The 25,864-nt window shown below is 47.0% G+C and overlaps 2 protein-coding genes across 5 annotated transcripts in view; one reads left to right on the top strand and one right to left on the bottom strand.

The window, feature by feature from the left end:
- Window positions 1-1,778: 1,778 nt before the first annotated feature.
- Window positions 1,779-23,885, bottom strand: akt1s1 (AKT1 substrate 1 (proline-rich)). The gene is made up of 5 exons (XM_067974379.1): window positions 23,719-23,885; window positions 17,480-17,968; window positions 13,087-13,170; window positions 12,347-12,501; window positions 1,779-8,976 (listed from the first exon to the last, which is right to left on the bottom strand). The coding sequence occupies exons 2-5, from the start codon at window positions 17,949-17,951 to the stop codon at window positions 8,833-8,835; spliced, it is 855 nt and encodes a 284-aa protein (XP_067830480.1). The 5' UTR covers window positions 17,952-17,968; window positions 23,719-23,885; the 3' UTR covers window positions 1,779-8,832.
- A 640-nt stretch (window positions 23,886-24,525) lies between these two features.
- Window positions 24,526-25,864, top strand: part of tbc1d17 (TBC1 domain family, member 17) — a 35,446-nt gene continuing 34,107 nt past the window's right edge. For 2 of the 4 annotated variants that reach the window (XM_067974377.1, XM_067974378.1), the window contains exon 1: window positions 24,526-24,841. In XM_067974377.1, coding sequence (XP_067830478.1) covers window positions 24,815-24,841 — 27 coding nt within the window. In that variant the 5' untranslated portion in view covers window positions 24,526-24,814. The remainder of the gene's footprint in view (window positions 24,842-25,864) is intronic. The other 2 variants (XM_067974376.1, XM_067974375.1) reach the window with 1 other exon arrangement.

The raw sequence follows: 25,864 nt of genomic DNA, 5'->3' as shown, positions 1-25,864 counted from the left end.
ACATGTACCCGTGTACGGCTAGGCCCTGCTCCCCGCGTGTACCCGTGTACGGCTAGGCCCTGCGTGTACCCGTGTACAACTGGGCCCTGCTCCCTGCGTGTACCCATGTACAACTGGGCCCTGCTCCCTGCGTGTACCCGTGTACAGCTAGGCCCTGCTCCCTACGTGTACAACTGGGCCCTGCTCCCCACGTGTACCCGTGTACAGCTAGGCCCTGCTCCCCGCATGTACCCGTGTACAGCTAGGCCCTGCTCCCCACGTGTACCCATGTACGGCTAGGCCCTGCTCCCCGCGTGTACGGCTAGGCCCTGCTCCCCGCGTGTACGGCTAGGCCCTGCTCCCCGCGTGTACCCGTGTACAGCTAGGCCCTGCTCCCCGCGTGTACCCGTGTACAGCTAGGCCCTGCTCCCCGCGTGTACCCGTGTACAGCTAGGCCCTGCTCCCCGCGTGTACCCGTGTACAGCTAGGCCCTGCTCCCTGCAAGGACCTGTGCTGGAGTCCAGCCCAGTAAGGGTTTACGCTTTTCAGTCACATTTCTGTTGCTTTTCATTGTTGAATATTTGTGTTTAAATCAGCGAGTTTGACCAGCAGGACCACGGACGGGAAGGAGTTACTGAGCCTGACTGAGAGGGACCCGAATACGTGCTCAGCCTGTACTGTTTTCAGCTCATCCATCACTGGCATCAGACCTCGGCTCAAACCGAACTGGGGCCTCACAGGGGGCTGGGGGAAAGTAGAGGATCAAATCACAACATCGATAGACAATTGTAAGCGGGAAGCTTACAGCCTTAAATCACTGGATAGGTTAAAAAAAAATCAGGATGGGACATTTAATCTGCCAGTTTTTAAAATTAAATATTTATAAATCCATGTAAAGATCTGAAGTCAGACATTAACTATAATCCGAAAGCACTAATCCTCGGGTAAGGGACTTTATGCTTGGTTCCATGTAATCCCCAGGCCTGCAGTACGTGAGACACTAGTGAGTATACAAGAAGCTTTGGTCCTCGACCAAATGGCAAGGAGACAAGCTCTTGTTTGTAAAGGAAGTTGACAGCAGGGTGATCGCTGTCCACAGCTGGCATGGGCCGACACTCTGTAAAGACCCAGCACTCCGAATCCTGAATCTACACATTAAAAGGTGGTTTATAGGCCCCGTGTTATCCCAACTGTTCCACCGACTACCCTGACAGCACAATTTGGACCACGAGGCGTCAGCCACGGCTCAGTGGGGAGCACGCTCTCCCCGCGGCCGACACTCCCAGTGCAGTGGAGGGAATGCTCAGATGAGATGTTAAAGCGAGGCTCCATCTACCCTCTCAGGTGGATGTAAAAGATCCCATGGCACTATTCGTAGAAGAGCAGGGGAATTCTTCCAATATTTCTCGCTCAACCAACATCACTATAACAGATTATCTGGTCATTATCACGATACTCTTTGTGGGATTTGCTGTGCACAAATTGGCCACTGCATTTCCTACATTACAAAAGTGACTACATCCAATTTAAGTATTTTTGAAGTGTAAGGAAAGGCACTGTATAAAGGCAAACTTGTTCTTTATATCCAGTAACCCAATTAGAAAATGCAGGTGTTGGGACATCAGTCTCAGTCCAGCCAGCAAGCTGGCCCACGCTCATTCTAAACTCAGCTGTAAAGAACGATCACTTGGTTGAGGTGCCAGGGAGTGGGGAGGTCCACAAAGGAACACATGGCTGCACGGGTCAGCTCCTTCAGAAGAGGGAGGGGAGTGAGAGGGAGGAAAGAAGAGTCACCACGGTTGTAACAATCAATCCACTTTATTCTTAGAAAAAAAGATTAGTCGTTCCTTTGTCAGTTTCTCATCATTTTGTTCACATTTCCAGCACCGATTGTCCGGATCTCTACAGGCTGTTAGTTAAATATCCCAAAAGCAACTTAGTTTACGGAAAGAAGCCTAAAGACCTCTGCAGTGACAGAGATTCAATATGAACAAATCGCCTACAGACTCTCTCTCTCTCTCTCCCTCCCTGACAGGAGCAGCAGAAATTACAGCATTGCCCACAGACTCAATGTCAATTTAATGTACGGTTTCTCCTTTTTAAGGAACGTTGCTCTTGTGGGGGGAGTACTCCAAGTAGACGTGGGGACAGAGGCTTAGGGGCAGTGCATCCAGAAACAGGAGCCCACTCCACATCAACAAAAACAAAGTGTTCTAAATACTGATGCAATCGTAAAACGTTTATTGCACCTCACTCCTAGCCAAAAGCCCTTCAACTTGCTGGTTAGAGGTGATCTAAAGATAGAAGGATATGTTGAAAAGGGTGAAATGAAGTAGGGAGTGGGAGGAGGCTCGTGTGGAGCACAAACACCGGCATGGACCAGTTGGGCCGAGTGGCCCCGTTTCTGTGCTGTAAATTCTACGTCACAGACGGCGAAGAACTTTAAAGACTTATAATGGACAGTCCTGCCCACTCCAAGTTTACTCCAGAAATAAAAAGCATTGGAAAAAAAAAGTTAGCAAGCTGAAAATGAAACAAAATGCTGGAAACACACAGATCAGGCAGCAGCTGAAAGACAGGTTAACGCTCCCAAGCCAGACATCTGAAGCTCACTCCTAACCAGTGGGTTTTACAGCTTTAAAAAATTGCAGCACGAGGAGCAATAGATCATCCGAGCCAGTGGTTTTGTGAATGAAGTTAAATTCAGTTTTTATGACCTAGCACTACTGGAATTTTAAGTAGCAGTCTGTGTTTTGAGCTCTATTTTTCCCCATTGAAAACTGCAAGAGCCCTCATTATAGGAATCTAACACTGAAGTTTGAATAATCCCCACCTGCTCTGCAATTTTGTCACAGGATAAAAAAGTGATGTTTTTTTTTAAAAAACTTCTCCAACTTTCTCCCCTTCCCTTCCCTTTCCCCCCCACCATAAGAGGGCAGTGGCTTGGGAGGCTCTGCTCACCACCCCCCCACTACTGCCCTCAGGTGGCCACTCTCTGCGGGAGGCTGAACACCACGTGTGAACACTGGAGGAAAGAAAAAAGGAGGGAGAGCGAGCGAGAGAAGACGAGACATCACGCCTGCACCTGATCTTTCACGGAGACGAGCCTCGGGAGGTCCAAAACACTGGCTATGCATTATTTATTTTATTTCCAAATTACTGGAGGCAAAAGGAACCCTCCCCACAAGTGCTTAAAATAATCTGCCAATAAAAAAAAAAATCAGCAGTAGGATGTGGAGTGGGTCACAGCTTTTGTTTCAAGGATTTAAACAAAGATTCATCTGGGATAGCTAATTGGGGCAAAGAATCACATCTTTAAAGAGCCTCGAGAGAAATGAGGCTTCAAAATGGCCACAGTAACTGTGGAGTCAGTCCACCCGTTCTTGTCCCTCTTTCTCTCTCTTTTCCCTCCCATCACAAGCCACCCTCATGCACCCAGACCTTACACGATTTAAATGCCTGCAACCCCCGAGTGTTTAGTGCAAAATGAATAATACAGCCCAGCCCACCCCTTTCTCTTGGCCAGCTCCACAACTGGATTATAGCCAGTAGCTGTCCTGGGTCACTGTGGCAAGAAGCACCATCGCCAAACTCTTCCACACCTTCATAGAGGGAGGAGTCAGCCACAGCGCCAGCAGTGCAGTGTAAATTGGAAGTGGTTAAAAGCCAGTGGCCAGCTTCAGACAGCAGCTACCGGGACCTGGACCCCTCTGGGCAACGGAGGTTGCGTTTACTCTTTGGAAGGGGCCAGTTTCCCATCGTGAAGCTAAACTTCAAATTTCACAACTCTTAAACGTCGCACTGACCAAACGGTGTGGATTTACCCAATCCCCGATCAACGGCACTAGGGCATCATTGAGATATGTCGCGACCGAAGTCTGCCCACCTGACGGCAATCTGAGCAAAGCGCCAAGGGAGATGCCAGCTGAACAGTGCCATATTCTGGCTTTTAAGCCCAGTTTTCCACTTCCTCCAGCTCAATGTCAAACGTCACTAATTGGGGGAGGGGGAGGGGGAGGGCTGCTCCTTCAGAAGCACCTAACCCCCCCCACCAGTTAAAGGGTCTGTGCGGCACAATTCCACCATTCACATAGCTTATTCATTTCCATTAAAAAAATTATGGACTAAAACATTGACCAACATGGTTATTAATTACATAAATCGTCTCTGGACACGAAGTGGTTAAAAAAAACATAACCCCTCCCCCACAGGCATCAGGTCCTGAGCTGCACCCAAGATGGCATTGCCCCCTTCCGCCCACTAATACTCAAACTGAACACAGCAGCAGCTGTACAGAAAGAATTCTGCAGGTCCCACCGTGTGCCCAGACTAAACCTCAAACATGCAGGTTACAGCCACCGCCTCACAGAGCTGGTCGACAAGGCGGGGCCTCACTTGTGCCCAGGTGGGACTTGTTGCCCAAATTCCCCCACCCAAAGCTCACGGGCGCACCAATAGCCCCTCTTCCTCGTCATCCTGCAGCTTCTCCGCTTGGGGTGGCCGCTGCCACCTAGTGTACGAGCCAATTGCGGCACCCAGGGGTGGGGAAAAATAAAGAGGGAGACAAGCAAAAAACGCCGCACCCCGAAGATTTAAAAAATTGCACGTTGTGGTGCATTGCACGATAACTTAGTGTTAAGAAATAGGCTCCGCCCACAATACAGCAGGGTCTGGGTCGGGAACATTTTCAGCTGCATGCTGTAGCGGCCCGGGGGATAAGCAGCCAAGAGTGAATGGTGAATGTAGCTCAAGCTATTGACCATGGGCTACACTGAACACTACAAGTGCAGCGTCAAGAGTACCAGCAGTCTCACTTTGCGACGATGCCAAGCTGCAGTGTAAATCTGGAGTCGGGACCGGATCGGACTCTTGGAAGCAGAGCAGAGCGAGGACTCCCTGGAAGTCTGAAAATCGCTTTGCTCCAGTCAGATCAGACCCGGACTCCAGGTTTCTAAGCACCTGGTGCTGAGGTGAACAGTCTCATTCCAACAACACACCAACCAGTGTAAATGTAGCCCAAGTCCCAATCTGAGAGGGGGCAGGGGGGCATTCAACAGCTTTTAACTGGAAAGCTGGGAATGGCGTTTTCCAGTTGCTGAATCCATTACCTCCCCTCCCCAAATAAGCAAGTCAGGATTTTTATTGAAAAAAATCATAACCCAAGCAGGGCAGATGTGAAATGATAAACACACACACAGTACCCTGGACCATGCCACAGGCTGCCAGAATCATGTTTAAAAAGCTGGCATTTCATTTTTAAAAAAAAATCTCTTCTGCAGCTCCAAGATGTCTAATTTTAGCCCATCAACCCAATCCCAGAACCAGTGCAGAGCAGCCTTACTCTGTACAGGAACATGCTTCTACGAGGGAGCCTTTTGAAAAGGGGTGGGGGATTTGAAAACTACACACTGGTGGTTAAGAGGCAACGTATGTGCAGTCGGTCAGGCTGCGGGACGCGCAACGGTGCACGTGAACAAAATGGATGTGCAAATCCAGGCACTGCGAGCGTGGAAAGCACAAGGGTCAGCACCTCACACTTGACAGGTGACGGGCAGCTGGAGTCGCCAGAGAGAAAGGAGAGATTATGGTGTGGTGCCTCAGTATCTGAATGCCTATCGATTAAAGGGGAAGGAAGGGCAGAAAAAGGAGAAAGTGGTGATGAACTGGCCATACTTGCTACTTACTCTGAGATGGCCAAAAATATCGAGCTAGGCAGGTAGTTAACACAAATCATCCCAATTGGGAGGTTACAGGGAAATGGGAGCTCTTTAGCCAGCTGAATCCAGGGTCAAGGTTAATGTCACATGCACAGGATTCCTTTTGGGACAATGGGGCAATTATTATCTCACCTGTACCCTATTTCCACACATAGGGCAGGGGTGAGCACTGCTCAGCCCTGTCAGCTAGGGTCTGTAGCTCAGTTAGGCCATTTCGATGTGCTAGAAGAGGTTTTCAGTTATTACAGCACGTCTTAAAAACCAGAGCCTCGATTGCAAGTTCAACAGAAGTTCATTGGGGAAACATTTACTCCTGGTTACTCTCCCAATACAGAACTGGGTCACGAGTCCTATGGCCAGGGGCAGCAAGAGAGGTCACCTCCAGTTGCCTACGTGGGAGTGTTCAAGTGCGACTGAGAACCCCGTTCATGCTCAGAAACCATTGCTCCTACAGCCTCAACTGGTCAGTTTATGGAAACAGTATTCAGTGGGGGGAATCTGCAACTTTGTCACCTGGGTGGTAAGCTGGCAGGGAGGAGCAGATTGCCTGTAGTCGAACCACCCCGATTTTCATTCCATCTGACCCTACCTAGGGGGGTCATTAAAAAGGGGACAGAGAATGAGCTCAGTGACTGTGGCTCATCACAGAGAGACAATTGATCCTGACTGGAAACTGCTGATCCTTGGTTCCATCTTCTCCAAATCCTTTTAGTTGCAAACTGTATAAAAGAACGCTGGCCGCCCAAGCAAAGATCAACCTTAGCTATCGTGGGAACAAATACGAGCTTGGTCGAACTTTGATCTATACCAAACAGATGGGTCCTTCTGTAATTCAGCGACATTTTAACGCTCTGTTAGTGTAATTAATAAGAGGGGCAAAATGAGCCATTCTTCCATCGCTGAAGGGCTCGCAAGAGAAGGCAGGTTTAAATTTTCCAATAGCTTCTTACTGGCAACTAACAGGTTTCCAGTTTTGCAAGTCTAGAAATCAATAGAATGAAAAATCGAGCGGCTTCAAATCAAGGTCGGGAGATCGGTCCCACCTGATAATCACCCAGGTGAAGAGGGGAAAAAAAAACGACCCCAATATCAGTGCGAGATTACACGAGATAGATTAGGCCATTAGACTGCACGTGTGATTGTAGCAAGTTGATAGATGGCCAGCTGCTGACAAGTTTCACTGACTACATGAGCCAGTACAAAAGGAGCATTATAGCACGTCCGTAACGGAGAGGGGAAAAAAAAACAAAACACTGGCTTTCAATCCGCCGAGTGTTGTGAAACAAGCCATTTAGGTCCATAAACAGGTGGCTAAAGGGCGCTTTGCGCAGCCAGGCAACAAACCAGCCAAAAAAGAAATCAATTCAGATATTTGCATTGCAAAGTCATTCCTCTGTAGTAACCAGCAAAACCTTTCAGGGAAGGTTGACAATCATTACACTGAACAGGCCGGGGGATTCCAAAGTGAACTCCAGACAGCGTTCGGTTCCTATGGCAACTCAAGCAGTGGGAGCATTTAAACAAGCTCGGAGTTAGCCCCTTGCACTGGAGTTGCTGAATCTCTTGGCATCGACCAATAGACCCATTTTCGAATGTTATGAAAGAGCACATAAGAACCATGTACTTCGACCCAAAAAAAAGTCACTGGTTAGAAAGCCAACGTTGAAACTAACGGACACATAGCATCCCTTGTCCAACACTGCAGGCAGCTCACGTCAAGAGTGAGTAGTCCCACCCCGATCTTTAGGTTTTGGGGGGTGGGGTCGATCAGTATCTTTGGGTTCACGGGGCAACGATGCAGAGACCCCCACCCCCCCAAGTCGGCGATGAGACACGCAAACTCTGACCGGCTGCCACAAGCCGCCTCGTTACCTGCAATGCCCGTCTTGTGCCCCCAATGGCAGGCAGGCGGCATCTCCCAGGATGCGGGACAATAGCCAGCGTACGCTGGGCACGGCAGCCTCCGATGCATGTGCTTGCGGGAGACGCGGCCAATGGACTTCTCACAAGAGGCCGAGCAGGGCTGGATTTACACATCAGCACTTATTAATTTTGCCTCTCTAGGCAGATCCTGTGCCAGAGTGACTATTCGAATAAACAGTTAAATATTTGCAAGAGCTGTAATGCAAAGGATCCCCACGCAAATTTGGACATTCAGAATCCGCTGATTTGCCTTAAGCTCATCATTCAAAATTCAGCCCTAGTGTCATAGTAAAATAAATCTCACTTTATGGCAATCACGTGGTTTCAAGGTGCACTGGAGCTTGCAGTTTAAAAAAAAATATTAAAACAAAAGCACAATGATCGTACGGGGAGTGGCTGAGGGCCCCAGAGTCAGCCATTTCTTGGAGAAAATAATCGGATCCTTAAAAAGCAACATCAGCGCTCGCTCAAAACAGTGAAACGTGGAGCAGGGTCGCTCGCTTATCGCCAGTTAACGGGCTGCACACTTAAATGAAAACACATTAGCGCAGGAGGAGGGCAGAAGGGATGAGCTTGTTGCCACCTCAGGCGATTCTGATTGGGATTGCTTACAAAACAGTCTTGAGCAAGACTGACTTTATCTGCTGGTTATGCTTTTTGGGGGGGGGGGGGCAGTGGAGGGGGAGTGGTCATACTCCGAGTAGATTTTACCCCTCCCTTCACTTTCACCCAACAGTTCAGGTATTTTATTTAAAATGGATGGAACTGGACAACAGTTAAAACTCTGGTCTTGCAGAGGCTGAAATATCAGGGTTTTAAAAATAATTGGTGCTCCAACCTTACCCACTCTTGAACCATGCAGTCTGTTCTTGTCTCAATACAATGAAGAGGCTCGATTAGGTGTTTAAAACAGTGAGCGCATGCTAGAAGGAGAAAGACATACAAGGACAAGTTGGAATATTAAAAGCAGATTCTTGGGAATCCTGCTTCACACATTGTTTTACCAGAAAAATATACTATAAAGTTTTTTTTTTTGACATGAAAAGTTACAGAATCAACTCGCGAGCCAATCTTTTGTCATACAACCTTAATGCTACATGAAGGGCTTGGACCTTGGAACAGTCCTGGGTCAGTGACGACTTTCCTTGCGGGAAGCATCTCTGTAGTGTGTGTGTATATATATATAGGAGGGAGGGGGGTGTTGAAAAGTGCTTTAATACTTCCGATAGGGCTTCTGAAAGTCCCCGGTATTGAGCCGGGGTCGGGGCAGGTCTCCGAACATCTCGGTGCCATCGGTCACACTCATGGCCAAAGCCCTCATACTGGCGGCAATCTTGTCCAAGTCTGGCGAAGGCAACTGGAGACAAAAAGAGAGAGTTAGGTCGGTGGGCAGCAGAGCACGTTACGCCGCGAGAGGCACCTGCAGTCTAGTAAACAGCACAGCAAGGGTCCTCACCGAGACCCCAGCATCCAACAATAGCACCTCGATCTGAAACGTTGTCCGTCTCTCCTCTCCACAGACGCTGCCTGACCTGCTGAGCCTTATCCAGACGCTTCTGTTTTCATTTCGTATTTCGCTTTTGCAGGTCAGCTCAGGTCAGGTTCCCCCACTGGCTACTAAATGGGAAGGTTTGTGGCTTTTTGGGGAAGTGGGTGGGTAAGAGACAGAGGGAACAAGTACATTAAAAAAAAACACCTATTTTCTCCCCTGCTAGGCCCCTAAACTCTGGAATTCCCTCCCTAACCCTCTCCGCCTCTCTCTCCCCCTTTAAGACGCTCCTTAAAATCTACCTCTTTGACCAAACTTTTGGTCACCTCTCCTAGTATCTCCTTACGTGGCTCGGTGTCAAATTTTGTTGGATAAACACAAAATCAAATGTTGGAAATCAAATAAAAACAGAAAATGCTGGAGAAGCTCAGCAAGTGAGGCAGCATCTGTGGAGAAAGAAACAGAGTTAACGTTTCAGGTCGAAGACCTTTCGTCAGAACTGGAAGATGTTAAGAGTTAAAGTTTTTAAGCAAGTACAGAGCCAGGGAAAGGGGAGGGGAGGAAAGAACAAAAGGGAAGGACTGTGATAGCGTAGAGGGCAGAAGTGTTTAAATGACAAAAAGGATGATGGTGCAAGGCGAGGAGGGCAGTAATGGGACAGGTTAAGAAACAAAAGGTGGGTCAGGAGTAGCTATAAATGGCAGCAGCAGAACCGTTACCAGCACTTGCTGTCAGAAAAAGTGGGTGCAGTGGTTCTGATCTGAAGTTATTGAAATCAATGTTGAGTCTGGAGGTTGTAAAGTGCCTAATGGAAAGATGAGATGCTGTTCCCCGAGCTTCCGTTGAGCTTCATTGGAACAGTGCAAGAGGCTGAGGACAGAGAGGTCAGAGCGGGAGTGGGACGGGGAATTAAAATGGCAAGTGAGCAGCAGGTCAAGGTCAGGCTTGCTGACTGAGCAGAGGTGCTCAGCAAAGCGATCACCCAGTCTGTGTTTGGTCTCCCCAACGTAGAGGAGACCGCATTGTGAGCAGCCAATACAGTATACTAAATTGGAAGTACAAGTAAATTGCTGTTTCACCTGGAAGGAGTGTTTGGGGCTCTGGATGGTGGGAAGGGAGGAGGTGAAAGGACAGGTATTGCATCTCCTGCACTCACACAGGAAGGTGGCGTGGGGAGGAGAGCGGGTGTTGGGGGTGATGGAAGAGTGGACCAGGGATTCGCGGAGGGAGAGGTTCCTTTGGAATGCAGAAAAGGGGAAGGGAAGATGTGTTTGGTGGTGGGATCATGCTGGAGGTGACGGAAATGGTGGAGGGTTGGAAGGTGAGGACAAGGGGGACCCTATCATGGTTCTGGGAGGGAGGGGTCAGGGCAGAAGTGCAGAAAATAGCACACGGTAAAGGGCCCTGTCAACTACAGTGGAGTTTGATAAATGCTCCTGCGAAGCGCCTTGGGACATTTTACTACGTTAAGGGTGCTATATAAATGCAAGTTGTTGCTGAACGATCGACTCCTACTAGTGTGCAGCCCTCTGGTGCCCTGGTCAAGTGGCTATACTCTAGTTTAGACAGGGAACGCTGGCACACAAGCTCTTGACTTTGGCATCAAATCCAAGCCCAATCCTGTCTAACATCCACATTTTCCAGCAGGGGTCGTTAGATAATAGAGAATAGGGGCCTAGGCCGATTTCCCCTCCCCTCCCTACAAGTCTCCGTAGCCCCAGAAACTTAGAGGCTAATTGCAGCATCTCTATTCCTACTGCAGTTAAGGTCAGGTGACTCAGGACAAATCGAGAATGAAGCTTGGAATCTTCTGGCCCGCAAGACTCAGTACTACTTGGGTCTGAAATTTCAGACTCATCCTACAGTTCCTGCTATAATCAGCACTGGGTGATCAGATAACTGCCTTGTTTGCAATTTAAAGAGCACAACATCCACTCACTGATGTGAGTTAACAGTCGAGCAAGACCAGAGTTACAAATAAATCAGAAACTTGCGTGAAAAACTCCTAGTCCCTTGACCAGAATTCCAGATGAGATCATTTCTAAAAATCATTTACTCCAAAGCACATAACTAATTCTTCCAGCAACACCTCTGTATTGTAGAGTGTGACAGTTCCCAATAGATTAATGGCCCGAATCCTAATCCCCACCACTTTGTCCAGGCGTTGAGTCCTCTGCCAGCACAATAGGTGGAATTATCAATCCCAAATTGTCAAAAAATATCCCAGCTATTTTGGAAATGTATGGTCAATGAAGGAAAACTGGCCAAAACAAATCAGACCCTCATTTACAACAAACCCATTTACAGCACCAAGACTCAAAAAACAATATTTGGGAGGTTTTTGGTGACCTTGGGAGAGGGCAGAAGAGAGAGGAGAGGGTGGGAGTCTATGGTGTCAGGTCTTTTCTGAAGAGTATCCTTGTAAACCGTCAGAGACACAATGCAAATCCATAGAGGCGGGCAACACTGCAGCCTGGTCCAGAGCTCCTTGAATTAGAACCGTTTCTGGTACAATATTCTACCATCCACCTGGGTAACTGTACAATTTAAGTGATTTTACAGGGCAGTAGTCAGGGATATTCACACCCAATTGTCCAAAAGTCCCAAGCAGTCAGCGTGTTAACTTTGGTTTTAAAAGAAAAAAAAAATCACTAAGCACTTTGCGAAAGGTTATACTCACTGTCTGGGCAGAGAGTGTACAGTTTTGTGGGAGTGGCTCCATTCAAACAAAGCCATGATCAAGCTGTAAGGATAGCCCATCAGCTTTGACCCCACTAGGCAGCTCGAGATAACTGAGCAGTGGCTTGGCTGTGGGAATTAGGCACCTTTTCCAGAAATGGCCCTTTCGTTGACCAGTTTGGGAAAGTTACAATGTTGAATTGGATCCGAGGTTCAACCCCTTCCACTTTCACTCTGGCTTTTCGTTGTCATTCCCCGTTTGAAGGGGGAGGGGTTAAAGAGGAGATATTTTCCCCCCTATTCATTCTCGGGATGTGGGCGTCACTGGCAAGGCCGGCAGGTTCCTTTCCCTAAAAAGGACATTAGTGAACCAGTTGGGTTTTTACAACAATCCGACAGCTTCAGGGTCACTTTTACTGACACCAAACCGAGTTCAAATTCTCAAACTGCCACAGTGGGATCTGAACTCGCGTTCTCTGGATTACACGTCCAGTAACATCAGCACTACACTACCGCACTCCTATAGCGCAACTATAATGCTGGAGAGAATGCACCTTACCCTTTCTTCGTTGTCCCCATCAGCAAGCTTCTTTGGCTTTAGATCCTTGAATCCCCAGATAGGAACGGACATGGGCAGGGACTTGGCGTACTGGTGACACCTTGCTTGGGAGAACGTTTGTGGACGGATAGGAAGTTCCTCACTCAAACTGCCATCTGCAAAAGAAAAACAACCCATCAGCCACATACTGGACCATTGTGAAGCTGGAGTCCAGAAGCACTGCATTGTGAATACACTGTAACCAGTTTCCTTCCTATGCGGGTCACCTGCGCAGCTTCTGGGTGGCACGAAGCCACACCCAACCAACCAACTCTTGCCAGCACCACACCACCAGCAGCTCGTTCCACCTAACGGATTGGCCAAAAGGGAAACCATAACCCACTCGAGACTGTCGCACAAGACTATGCAATCCCTTGTGATCTACATCTCTACCCCCTCCCGTTCAAAAGGGAGAAGCTACTTTACTCCAATCCTCTCACTCACCTTGCCTGCCCCCAGCTACAACTCAGATCAAGACTGGCAGACGGGCACCATCCCCAGGGGAAGCAAATGCCTTAGTTAGTTCAGATTGGTGTTCAAACCTATTCTCAATGTGCACCAGTAACACAAGGTGAGATGAGCATGCACCTAATGTGAGCAGTAATTTATTCATTATCACTCAGAATAAACTCCACCTCCTTCCCACTTATGCAGCCTCTACTAGATTCGACAGGGAAACAGTCCATTCCCTGAGTACTTACCATCCGTGCTCTCTCCATCCAGGTCAGATTCAAAGAAGGGTTCACAGTCCTGACTGGTCGATTCCTCGTCCATTGCGAACATGGCTGGGAGTGGGAAAAGGAACAGAAATAAATCAAGTTGACCCTTTATTGTAAAGACTGGTGTTTAGCACTTGCATTACACTTTTCAAATACAGGTAAATCGTACGGAAGCAATTTAGTTAACCACAAGCCAAGATGTAAAGATCTCCGCAGACCACCAGTTAGGTTTCCATTACAAGCAAGCATTGTTACATTTCCATACCTAAACCTCTCTGCCTTTCAGACGCTCCTTAAAACCTACCTCTTTAACCAAGCCTTTGGTCACCTGTCTTAATATCTCGCTTGTCTTGATGTCAATTTTTGTCTGCTTAGGATCCTGTGACATGCCTTAGGATGTTTTACTATGTTAAAAGCATTATATAAATGCAAGTTGTTGATGTACATTGAGCATTCTCGCAATTGTGTTCGATGATTATACCACCCACTTACACGTTGCTGTCGTGCTCCTTACTTGCATTTATACAGCGCCTTTAAACGTAGCAAAGCATCCCAAGGTGCTTCACAGGAGCGATTATCAAACGAAATTTGACATTAAGGCACACGCAGAGATATTAGATAAGGTGACCAAAAGCTTGGTCAAAGAGTTAGGTTTTAAGGACCGTCTTAAAAAGGGGGAAGAGAGGGGTGGAGAGGTTTAGGGAGGGAATTCCAGAGCTTAGGGCTTAGCAGGGGAGGGGCGAGGCCACAGAGGGATTTGAAAACAAGGGAGAGAATTTTTTTTTTTTTTAAAAACGAGGAGTTGCCGGACCGGGAGCCAACGTAGGTCAGTGAGCAGAGGGGTGCTAGGTGAATGGGACTTGGTGCGAGTTAAGATACGGGCAGCAGAGTTTTGGATATGGAGAGAGGTATCGTTCTCTACAGGATGGGGGATTAAGGAGGGCAACATGTAAAAAAGGTGCATTGGAAACTCAGAAGCAGACAAGGTAGAAGTATTGAGAGACAGAGTGCTACAAAATCAGGTTGCCTCACTGACAAACCAATCACTTTACTGAGAATGCAATCTATGCTGCAATAGTCCACTAGATTTTTTTTTTAAAAACACACCTGCTGTAGAAATCTTTTCTGGGGGCTAGATTTCATATGAGGCAGACAATCCCTCAGGGATTTAGAATAGAGGGCACAAAGGCTCTTTTAAGGGTAACCGATTACAAGATAGTTCCTCCAAGGAAAGTATTCTTTTCTGCTTTTTAGTACAAACATAGATAACAGCCCAGCGATAAGCAAGAGCACTGAAAGTCCCTACTAAGTCATTAGAGGCTGACGAAGTATATTCATGCAGGACTACCTAGAGGAAGTCTACCAATTCCTGACTAGACTGTGCAAGTCTAGGTGAGCTCTCTCTGCACTCCTCCAGTAAACCAACCGCCTGTTTATTACACAACTACACGCAATGGAAGCTTAGGGACTTTTATTTTGGGCAACCCAGTGACTGACATTCAGAAACCCTTTATTATATTGGAGAGTCCCCAAACCGAGCCAGTATGGTAAAGGTCTAGAGGTGTAGAACTTGTGCAGCAGCTGCTCATCTCTCTGCAACTCTACATCGTCAGCCGTGGCTCAATAGGTAGAACTTACCTGAGTCGGAAGATTGTGGGTTCAAGTCCCACTCCAGAGACTTGAGCCCAGAATCCAGGCCGACACACCCACTGCAGTACTAAGGGAGCGCTGCACTGTCGGAAGTGCCGTCTTTCGGATGAGATGTTAAACCGAGGTAATGTCTGCCTTTCGCAGGTGCACGGCACTATTTCAAAGAACAGCAGGGGAGTTCTCCCTGGTGTCCTGGACCAATATTTATCCCTCTACCAACATCATTAAAACAAATTATCTGGTCATTATTACATTGCGTGTGGGATCTTGCTGTGCGCAAATTGGCAACCGTTTTTCCTACATTACAACAGTGACTACACTTCAAAAGTACTTCACTGGCTGTAAAGCGCTTTGGGACATCCTGAGGCTATAAAATACACTATATAAAGAAATTCTTTCTTGAACCCAATCATGGTTGGCAATGAGCTCGGGGTCTCATATCCAGCTTCCAGCCAACACCTTGCAGCAGCTGTCACCCCATGTCTCAGCCTCTTCAGCTTTGTGCCAGGCATCTGTCACGGCTATGTATAAAAGGAACTACACTGGACAGCTTGCATCCTACCAGCTACATTGAATTACATCGTATACCAAGTGCAGGGAACGGGCACGGTGGAGAGAGATTGAAGATTAAGCAGGGAGCGAGCAAGGAAGATATTCTTAGTTTGAAAGCCATATTCTGGGACTTAATTACTTAATTCTAAAAAGGTGGGGGTGGGGGAAATCCGTGTTTATCCAGACAACAAAGTGCCCCTATTTAAATCTGGCCCAGTTGTACAGTGTAATGGCATGCAAGCTGACGGAGCCTATTCCTGATTAGGAGTTCTCCTCCGTCTTGTGAAAGATGATCCAGTGTTATGCAGCTTACGTCAGCCTCTCGCTAGAGAATCCGATTCAGTACAGACAGGGGGATGCAGGCAGTTTGCTCGTTAACACCAGTCAAAGTGGGGAGACTGGCTGCGTGGATCGGTTACAGCACTGACACTGGAGATCTGAAACGTGTGCGCGCGCATTTAAGCGGCGTGACACCATTTTCCTTCATGGGTTTATTTTCTGAATGGGAATCTGGATCGAGTCTCATTCACGCACCACCGTTCAACAGGGAGGTCCTGAGAGAGCCCACTCTGCAGAACTTGGTGCTGCATTTAAAGAAAAAAAAAGGTGGAGATCGCTAAGCTGACCCAACAATTCTGCAAAGGCACAGCAAGACAAGTAGATGCAAAGCCAGTTAATCATGTGTCACCAGCAGCTTTAAGTTGGTTCGGAAAAATGGCAAAATTCACAACATGACGACACACGAGGAAGGCCATTTGGTCCATCTTAGTTAAACCATCCAGAAAGACCCTACAATGCCCCCATTGCAGCTTCCAATTGTTTCTTAAAAACGATGCCAAGGTTTTCGCCTCCACTATTCTATCTGAAGCCCATTCCATGCAGTGAGCATTGGGTGTGAAGTATTTCTTCCTAACATCAATCCTCAATTTAGCTTTTACTAGATTGAACCTACGGGCCCCTTGTCCTACAGTATTCTGGGTTAACTTTTCCCCATCCTCTCAACTATCGTACATACCTCTCACAATGGCTCCTTTCCAGGCTGAATAGCTCAGATCTTTATACTAGTGGCTCCTCTCTAATACTGGAATCTCTCTCTTGTATCCAGACAACCAGAATGGAACACAGTATTCAGGATGTGGTCTGGCTGGAAGACTATATAGTTTGATCAGGACGTCTTCCGACAGACATTCCACCGGATTGGCTGTGCAATTCAACATTCCCTTGACTTTGTAGATTGCTGCTTTGCGTTGGTTGGGTATGTCGAGTGTTTTCTCCAAGACTCCTACAACAACTTGCACTTTATATAGCACCTTTAACGCAGTAAAACGTCCCAAGGCGCTTCACAGGAGCGATTATCAAACAAAATTTGACACTGAGCCACATAAAGGAGATATTAGGACAGGTGACCAAAAAGCTTGGTCGAAGAGGCAGGTTTTAAGGAGCGTCTTAAAAAGAGAGAGAGGTGGAGAGGTTTAGGGAGGGAATTCCAGAGCTCAGGGCCTAGGCAGCTGAAGGCACGGCCGCCAATGGTAGAACGATGAAAACCGGGAATGCACAAGGGATCAGAATCGGAGGAGTGCAGAGATCTTGGAGGGTTGTAGGGCTGGAGGAGGTTAACAAAGATAGGGAGGGGCGAGGCCATGCAGGGATTTGAAAACAAGGTCAGTTCAATATAGATAAGTGTGAAGTAATACATTTTGAAAGAATGAATATATAACCTGAACACTCTAGGGAGGTACAATTTTTTTTTTTAAAAAAGGACTGCAAATGGAAAAAGCCATAGAAAGAGCAAAGGCCAATCTGGCTTTTATAGATGGGGCATCAAATACCTAACTAAGGTGATGAATCTGTGCAGGACATTGGTTAGGCTGTGGTGTGTACTGGGCACAGTTTTGGGCACCCCTTTAGAGAACGTATACTGGAGCCAAAAGAAAAAAGGTGTAATGTAGATTCAATAAGATAGCAGAGAGGAGAGGATACAGTTATGATGAAGAAACAAGGTTGACCATCCTCTGATAATTTCCTTCTTTTTGGGTCTCGAAAATTGGCCTGGAGACAGCCTCAGGCACTAGTGTGAAGCCCTGGTGACCACAGGTCAGTCACTGGTGGTGTGGGATTTAAAGGAGGCAATTATACACTGCAAAATATTAAGAGCACTCTCCCACCCCTTTACCTGAGGGATCGTTTAAGTTACATCTGTCCACTTCTCTCTCGATTTCGGAAGCTGTCGTCTCTTCAGATTCTGCCACTCCAGGGTCACAATCTGTCGCTGGTCCAGACTCCGTGAGGCCCCGATCTTCAGTCGAAAAGCCACCCTTGCCGTAAATGGAGGGGTAGCTCTTGGAGAAGGAGTCCTCGGCAGCATCCGCATCCTCTTCTGCGGCTTTCTCGCCCCCGCGTACCGGGATGACATTGCTGGTGTAGGTCGACGTCTTGTGGAAAACCGCGATGTCATCCAGGTACTGCTTGGTGGCGTCCGAGAGGGCCCCCGTCCCGTGGAGCGCGTAGGCGAGGTTCGACTGCAGCTTGGGCCGGTAAGCTGTCAAGAGGACAACGTCATTGCCTGTCTGTTTGCGGTACTTCTCCACCGCACAGACAAGAGAGTCCCAGCTCTCTTGGTGGTTGTCAACCATGTCAGTCGTCATTCTGGACGTGTAGCTGCCTGTGGGGGCAGGGCGGGGGGTGGGGAAGATGGAAGATAAGACACAGTTGGCACACAGTTCAGTAGCTTTAGAAAGATTATGTGCCAGGGCAAGTTCTCCAGGAGGATAAAAAGTCTACCTTCAAACTTTCAAGGTCAAATGTACCAGGTTAAATCAAAAAGTGTACATAGAGAGCGAACCTTTGGGTTTGCAAAAAGAATCTCTTGGTTAGCCCACAGCTCAGCTGGTAACACTCTCGCCACCGAGTTAGAAGGTCGTGGGTTCAAGTCCCACTCCTGAGACCTGAGCTCATAATCTAGGCCGACACTCCCAGTGCAGTACTGAGGGAGTGCTGCACTGTCAGAGGTGCCGTCTCCTGGATGAGACGTTAAACTGAGGCCCCGCCTGCCCCCTCAGGAGGATAATAAAGATCCCACGGCACTATTTTGAAGAACAGCAGCAGAGTTCTCCCCGGTGTCCTGCCCAATATTTATCCCTCAACCAACATCACTAAAAAAAAAACCCCCAGATGGATCTGGTCATTATCTCATTGCGCTTTGTGGGATCTTGCTGTGCACAAATTAGCTGCTATATTTCCTACATTACAAGAGTGACTCCACCTCAAGTACTTCGTTGGTTGTAAAGCCCTTTGCGACATCCTGAAGTCATGAAAGGCACTGTATAAATGCAAGTTCTACTGGTGCAGATTTAGAACTCCTTTCACATTGTTAACCAGGTTACATTTGGGTTAACATTGCACAAGTTTACAGAGCAACAGTTCCAATAACGGAGAAAAGATTCAACTCAACACCAGCGCCAAAGTTTTAAAAATAACCACACACTTAGCAAGTGGGACTTTTAAGCTCCTCGGAGAATAGGTTACTTGTGTAAGATTGGGAATAAACACAACCAGTGGGATCAAGTTACAGCAGGCCAGGGAATCAGACACAGCAATTTAAACAGATCGCAACGGGAGATAACGGCTTTGAGAGATTGGGAGCTGTCTACTTTTGTTTTTCAGCTCTTGCCAGTGGGAAACTACTTGCACCAGCTTAGCAGGCTGGAAGAGTGGAAGAAAAAGACTTGCATTTATATAGCACCTTTCACGACCTCGGGATGTCCCAAAGCGTTTCACGGCCAATGAAGTACTTTTGAAGCGTAGTCACTGCGGTAATGCAGGAAATGCGGCAGTCAAATTTGCGCACAGCAAAGTCCCACAAACAGCAACATGATAATGACCAGATAATCTGTTGAGGGATAAATATTGGGCAGGACACCAGGGAGAACGCCCCTGCTCTTCTTCGAAATAGAGCCGTGGGATCTTTTACATCCACCTGAGAGGGCAGACGGTTTAACGTCTCATCTGAAAGACGGCACTTCCAACAGTGCAGCACTCCCTCAGTACCCCAATGGGAGTGTCAGTTTAGATTTTTTGCTCAAGTTTCTGGAGTGGCACTTGAACCCAAAAACTTCTCGGACTGAGGCGAGAACTCTACCCACTGAGCCACGGCTGACACACGAGAGCTCCTGCTTTACCCTCCAAACCAATCATTTCAGGTGTCCCCTCCCCTCCGCCAAACACGATCAACGCCCATCTTTTAGGAGCACTGCATCACACTTTGAACATTCAAACTAGAAAGAGCCATCATCACTCCAATACACAACAGGAGTGTGACCAGGACACAATCCTATACAGGGTACAGGAACCATTTTGTCTTGCCCTCCCACAGATTTGCTCCCCTCCTCTCCTGAAGGCACCTAAAGTTCTCCAGGACCTTGCTCAGGTGTTCATTCTGCTCAGGTCTCCATTCTTTACGGGTGAGTCAAGCGTTGGCCTGCACTATTTGTTTTTTTTGGGGGGGGGGGGGGGGGGGGAGGTTGGTGGAGGAAAAGACACCACAGACAAGCCCATTCCTGCTGTCCCTGAACATATGCCCACTTTCCAGCAGGGGGGGGTTTATTACATAGCAATCGGGGCGAGAACCTGAACTAAAATCCGTTTCTCCTATTCCCTAACTCACAGTAGGATTGCCAACTCTGGATGGAAGCATTCCAGGAGGTTTCATCACATGACCTCCCGCTTTCCAACTCTGCTGAAAAGTGAACGTCAGGTGAACACAGGCTTGGCTGCGATGCCCTCCGTGGTTAAATAGCCGTCCAATACTCACCTCCTCTTTGCACGCAAAAAAAAACACACACACTTAGGCAAGATATCGGACAGCTGCCAACAGCTACATGTAACTACACCCCAGCAAAAATCACCGCCTTCAGCAAGGGAGCAGGGAACAAAATGGTTGGATCAACTTTCAGAAAACCCAGCTTTTTTTTTAAATGATCGACAATTTCAATGCTCGGTAGAATACCAGCTCTGCCATTTACAGGAAACACAGCACCTTTCACATATTTGTATTAGATTTACAACAACTTGCACCTTCAACTTAGTAAAATGTCCCAAGGCACTGCACAGGAGTGTTATCAGACAAAAATTGGCATCGAGCCAAATAAGGAGGTATTAGGATGTGACCAACAGCTTGGTCAAAGAGGTATTTTTTAAGGAGGGTCAAAGGAAGAGAGAGGCAAAGAGATTTCGGGAGAGAATTCCAGAGCTTAGGGCCTAGGCAGCTGAAGGTACAGCTGCCAACGGTGAAGCAAAGGCAATCGGGGATGCGCAAGAGGCCAGAATTGGAGGAGAGTATAGATCTCAGAGGGTTGTCGGGCTGGAGGAGGGGGCGAGACCATGGAGGGATTTGAACAGGAGGATGAGAATTTTAAATTTGAGGCATTGGTGGAGAGTTCATTTTATCCCACAAGCATCCAAAAAAGAATTCTCTGATCGTCCAAGTATATGAAGCAGACTGCAGCCAGAAGGGTTAAGGGAACAACCCGAGATAAGAGCTGAGGCGGCTGAAGGCTCTGCCATCAACGGTGAGACAAAGGAAGAGGGGTCGACTCCACAACCAGTTAACCTGTGTGTCAAACACTTCCTCCAACTCTAGCCTTCTGTGCATCCCGTCCTACCCCTCTTTACCTCACCATTGGTGGCAGAGCCTTCACTTACCGTGACCTTACTCTCTAGAACTCCCTGCCTAAATATGTATTTTTTTAAAGATACACACACATCTTTTCCAACCAAACTTTCCTGTCTCCTACTGTGGCTCAGCACCCTTTTACGTTCCACTCTCGTCTGCCAGCCTGTAAAGTTTTTGCTACATTAAAAAAAAGGCACTGTATAAACACAAGATGTTCTCGAAGCCTGCCTCAGAAGATGGAAAGATTAATTCAGAACAGAAGTTGGTTCGGACTGCCAAGATCTCACACCATGATACAAACGCAGGACAAGCAATTGCTCCATCAGTAACCTCACGACAGAGGCTAACCACTTACTCATTAACTAGGCCTGTTCTAAACGAACACCTCACTATCCCTCCCCAGGAATCTAACAAAGTCTCATTTGAAGATAAAATCAGGATTAGGAGCACATTTGGTTCACCCACATTGTCTTCATACAACACCTACCCAGTCATAACACCTGCAGCATTTTAAGCAAAGTACAGTTGCAATGCACTGTCCTCACCTGACGAGTGCCCCTCCCTCAGGGTTGAAATGACAGAGCTTTGCACATGGAATTTACAGAACAGAAACAGATCTATGCTCCATACGAGCCTCCTCCCGCCCTACTTCATCTAACCCTATCAGTACATGGACAGTCATAGAATCTGACAGTACAGAAGGAGGGCATTCGGCCCAACTTGCCTGTGCTGGCTTTTTGAAAAGCTATCCAATCAGTCCCACTCTTTCCCCAAACCTCACGTACAAGCATTGGCCATCAGCCTCGGGCTACTAAGCCATCACCTGGTCCCAAATGCTATACTACTCACGTTAGCTTTCATCTTTAAATAAACAGGTTTCACACCAGTGGCAGTTATACTAGTGCAGAAAAAGACTGCCTCTTCAAGGGAATATACTTGCACCATACTGGCTGCTTGATACTGTCCCTATCTCTGTAACCTCCTCCAACCCTTCGAGATCTCTGGCCTCTTGTGCATCCCCGATTTTCATCACTCCTCCATTGGCGGCCATGCCTTCAGCTGCCTAGGCCCGAAACAGTGGAATTTCCTCCCGAAACCTCGCCATCCTTCTCTCCTCCTTTAAGACACTCCTTAAAACCTACTCTCTGACCAAGCCCTGTCCTAATACCTCCTTATGTGGCTCGGTGTCAAATTTTGTTTGCTAACGCGCCTGTGAAATGCCTTGGGACGTTTTATTATGTTAAAAGGTGGTGTATAAATGTAAGTTGTTGTTTGGAATCAACATCCTGAAAACCTCTGCACAACACCAGTTGCAAGATAAAAAGGCATCAAAGGGGGTGGGTGGATAGAGAGAGAAAGGGAACATAAAAAGAACTGATGTAGAAAGCCAAGATACCTTATACAGATTCAAAGATGTCAATGCATGCAATACACAACCACAATTCAGAAGTAATTATTGGGTGAGAATTTTTATATCAAAATTCATCAACATAATAACTCCAGGACATAAAACATGTTTCCAAATATTACAGCAAAGAACAAACTTGCAGTTTATATGTGCCAGCCTTGGCTCAGTGGGTGGCACTGGTTGTAGGTTCAAGTCCCAATCAATCAAGAGACTTGAGCTTGCAATCGAGGCTGACACTTCAGTGCAGTATTGGGGGAGCACTGAACTGTCGGAGGTGCCGTCTTTTGGATGAGACGTTAAACCGTTTGCCCTCTCAGGTGGGCGTAAAAGATCCCATGGCATTATTTCAAAGAAGGGACTTCTCCCCGGTGTCCTGGCCAACATTTAATCCTCAACCAACATCACTAGAACAGACTATCTGGTCATTATCATACTGCTGTTTGTGGGACCTTGTATGCAAATTGTCTGCCATGTTTCCCACATTACAACAGTGACTACTTTTCCAAAGTACTTCATTGGCCGTAAAGCACTTTTGAACATTCTGAGGTTGTGAAAGGCACTACATAAATGCAAGTTTGTTCTTTTTTATGTAGCAGTTTTGACAGTTCAAAGCACTCAAATCATCTCAGGACACCAGGAGAACTCGCCTGCTCTTCTTTGGAAATTTCCAACAGGATCTTTTGCATCCACTGGAACAGGCAGAGTCTCAGTTTAACGTATCATACAAAAGACAGCACCTCCAACAACGCAGCACTCCCTCAGAGAAACACTGAAGTGTCAGCGCAGATCATGTGTTCAAGTCCTAGAATGGGGCTTGAACCCACGAGAGTGTGACTGACTGAGCCAGGGCTTTATAAAACTTACATTTGAGAAATCCAGCAGATTATTCCTTAGTTACTCATATTGCAGAGCATGTCTGTAATACAAGTGAAAAGAACACATCACCCCAGTAACATTTTCACAAGAACACAACTCAGTGCAAATCACAACACCCTAATTAAGGGCTTGTTAAAGAGTGTCTCTCTCCACCCACCATTGCATAAAACACCTGGCCAAGGTAAATCACAACAACAGCCTCAGCTCCAGTCCCTGTGCAGAGACAAAGCAAACTGGAGGAAGGGGGGAACTTTAACAGTCCCCTCCATAGGCAGTTTATGGAAGGAGGAGGAGGAGGAGGGGAGGTTAGTAAATAAGCTCCCTGAGAGGGGGTCCAAGCAGAGGCAACAGACAGACAGTGAGGAAGGACAATCAGAGTATGAAGCAAACGCAAGGACGGGGATTTAAGCAATGTTAGGCCCCAATTGACTGCCCCTGTCCCAGCTCAGCTCCTTACCTGTCGCTCCCAAAACCTTCCCAGAGCCAGACCCTCCGACGCACAGCGTCGCCGTCTTATGTCATCACGCCACTGCCCAAACACTAGATGTTTAAATTGTTTTTTAAAAACATTTTGTTCCTTTCTCGCACAGAAGATGTCCTAAGCGTCAAGTGAAATCCGCGACAATGACTGTTACAAAAATAAAACATATAAAAACAAATCACAGCCACCGGTCGTTGCCCCGCACAAAAATGGCGGACATTTGTTTACCAGAATTACGGGGTTTTATTTTTTTTTAAAAACTTTTGACGACCACCATCTACCGATGAGGTCAGAAAAACGTCTTTTTCCACCAAGTAATCCTTTTCCGGAGGTGTGCCAAGTTATCAGAGCGAGGAGGAGGAGGAGGGAAGAGAAGTGACTTTCCCCGCACGAAGATGGCGGCCAGCCATAGCAACGCGCCAAAAAGATGCAGTCGGCTAAAAAAAAAACTCCCACTTGGTGAATCCTCTCACAACACCCGGGAGGGGGGAACTCTTTTCGTGGGAACTTTATCAAAAGGCACCAAGTGTCCCCAAATATAGCAGTAAAAAAGGGAGAGGGGGATTTTTTTTTACCCCTCCCCCAAACTAAATCCCCGCACAAAGATGGCGGCTGCCGCGACATTTTATTTAATTGAGGCGGATTGCGGGGAATATGAGAGGATCAGAATTCAATCAAACAATGCCCGTTACAGATGGAAGAGGCTCTATCGTTCGAGAAAAAAAAGATTTCACTGGTGGTTTTCTGGCACGTTGTGCTCTGATTTGAGGGTTAAACCAATTTATTGGTCACAAGGTCCGGCAAGTCACAAGAAGGTGACGTCACCCGGCAATCTAAAAATCATTCCTCTTCATTCTGGCACTCGGTTCAGGAGCTCGAGTGTTTAAAGGCAGCAGAGTGAGGGGTAAAAACCCGAGTTGTTTCAATAAAAGAGTTGGACTGGCGAAAGTTGTGAGGATGTCCCGCCAACCCCCAAGAGTGGGAGATCCACCCATTGACCAATAGGAGAGCAGCACGAGCCGGACATGATGTCAGGAGTTTGTTTTGGGGGAAAAAAAGAGAAGTGAAAAGGATGGGATCACCGGCAGAGAGTCTGAAGGTAATCACTTGTTCATTAAATATTGTAGCACAGGGGTACACTGATCTAGTGATGGACAGAGTCACCTGCATAGGTTACAAGGTAATCACTTGTTCATTAAATACTGTAGTAGTGGAATAAACTGATATAGTGGAGGATAGGGTCACCTGCATAGATTACAAGGTAATAACTTGTTCATTATATACTGTAGCATAGGGATACACTGATCTAGTGATGGACAGAGTCACTTGCATAGGTTACAAGGTAATCACTTGTTCATTAAATACTGTAGTAGTGGAATGCACTGATATAGTGGAGGATAGGGTCACCTGCATAGATTACAAGGTTCATTATATACTGTAGCACAGGGGTACAGTGATACAGTGATGGATGGGGTCACCTGCATAGGATATAAGGTAATCACTTGTTCATTAAATACTGTAGCACAGGGGTACACTGCTATAGTGATGGATGGGGTCACCTGCATAGGTTACAAGGTAATCACTTGTTCATTAAATACTGTAGTAGTGGAATGCACTGATATAGTGGAGGATAGGGTCACCTGCATAGATTACAAGGTTCATTATATACTGTAGCACAGGGGTACAGTGATACAGTGATGGATGGGGTCACCTGCATAGGCTACAAGGTAATAACTTGTTCATTAAATACTGTAGTAGTGGAATACACTGATATAGTGGAGGATAGGGTCACCTGCATAGATTACAAGGTTCATTATATACTATAGCACAGGGATACACTGATAGAGTGATGGATAGAGTCACCTGCATAGCTTACAAGGTAATCACTTGTTCATTATATACTGTAGTAGTGGAATACACTGATATAGTGATGCATAGGGTCACCTGCATAGGTTACAAGGTAATCACTTGTTCATTAAATACTGTAGTAGTGGAATAAACTGATATAGTGGAGGATAGGGTCACCTGCATAGATTACAAGGTTCATTATATACTGTAGCACAGGGGTACAGTGATACAGTGATGGATGGGGTCACCTGCATAGGATATAAGGTAATCACTT

The sequence above is a fragment of the Heptranchias perlo genome, chromosome 40, assembly GCF_035084215.1.
Source record: "Heptranchias perlo isolate sHepPer1 chromosome 40, sHepPer1.hap1, whole genome shotgun sequence".
NCBI classification, from domain to species: Eukaryota; Metazoa; Chordata; class Chondrichthyes; order Hexanchiformes; family Hexanchidae; genus Heptranchias; species Heptranchias perlo.
This window is presented reverse-complemented; position numbering and strand designations above follow the sequence as displayed.

Bases quoted from the DNA above. Each gene is read 5' to 3' on its own strand.
- akt1s1 (XM_067974379.1), bottom strand. From the start codon at position 17,951: ATGACGACTGACATGGTTGACAACCACCAAGAGAGCTGGGACTCTCTT. The intron at 13,171-17,479 runs GTAAAGGGGTGG...TCCCACTCCCAG, and splicing joins TAACTTAAACGATCCCTCAG to CCATGTTCGCAATGGACGAG. The intron at 8,977-12,346 runs GTAAGGTGCATT...TTTTGTCTCCAG, and splicing joins ATGGGGACAACGAAGAAAGG to TTGCCTTCGCCAGACTTGGA.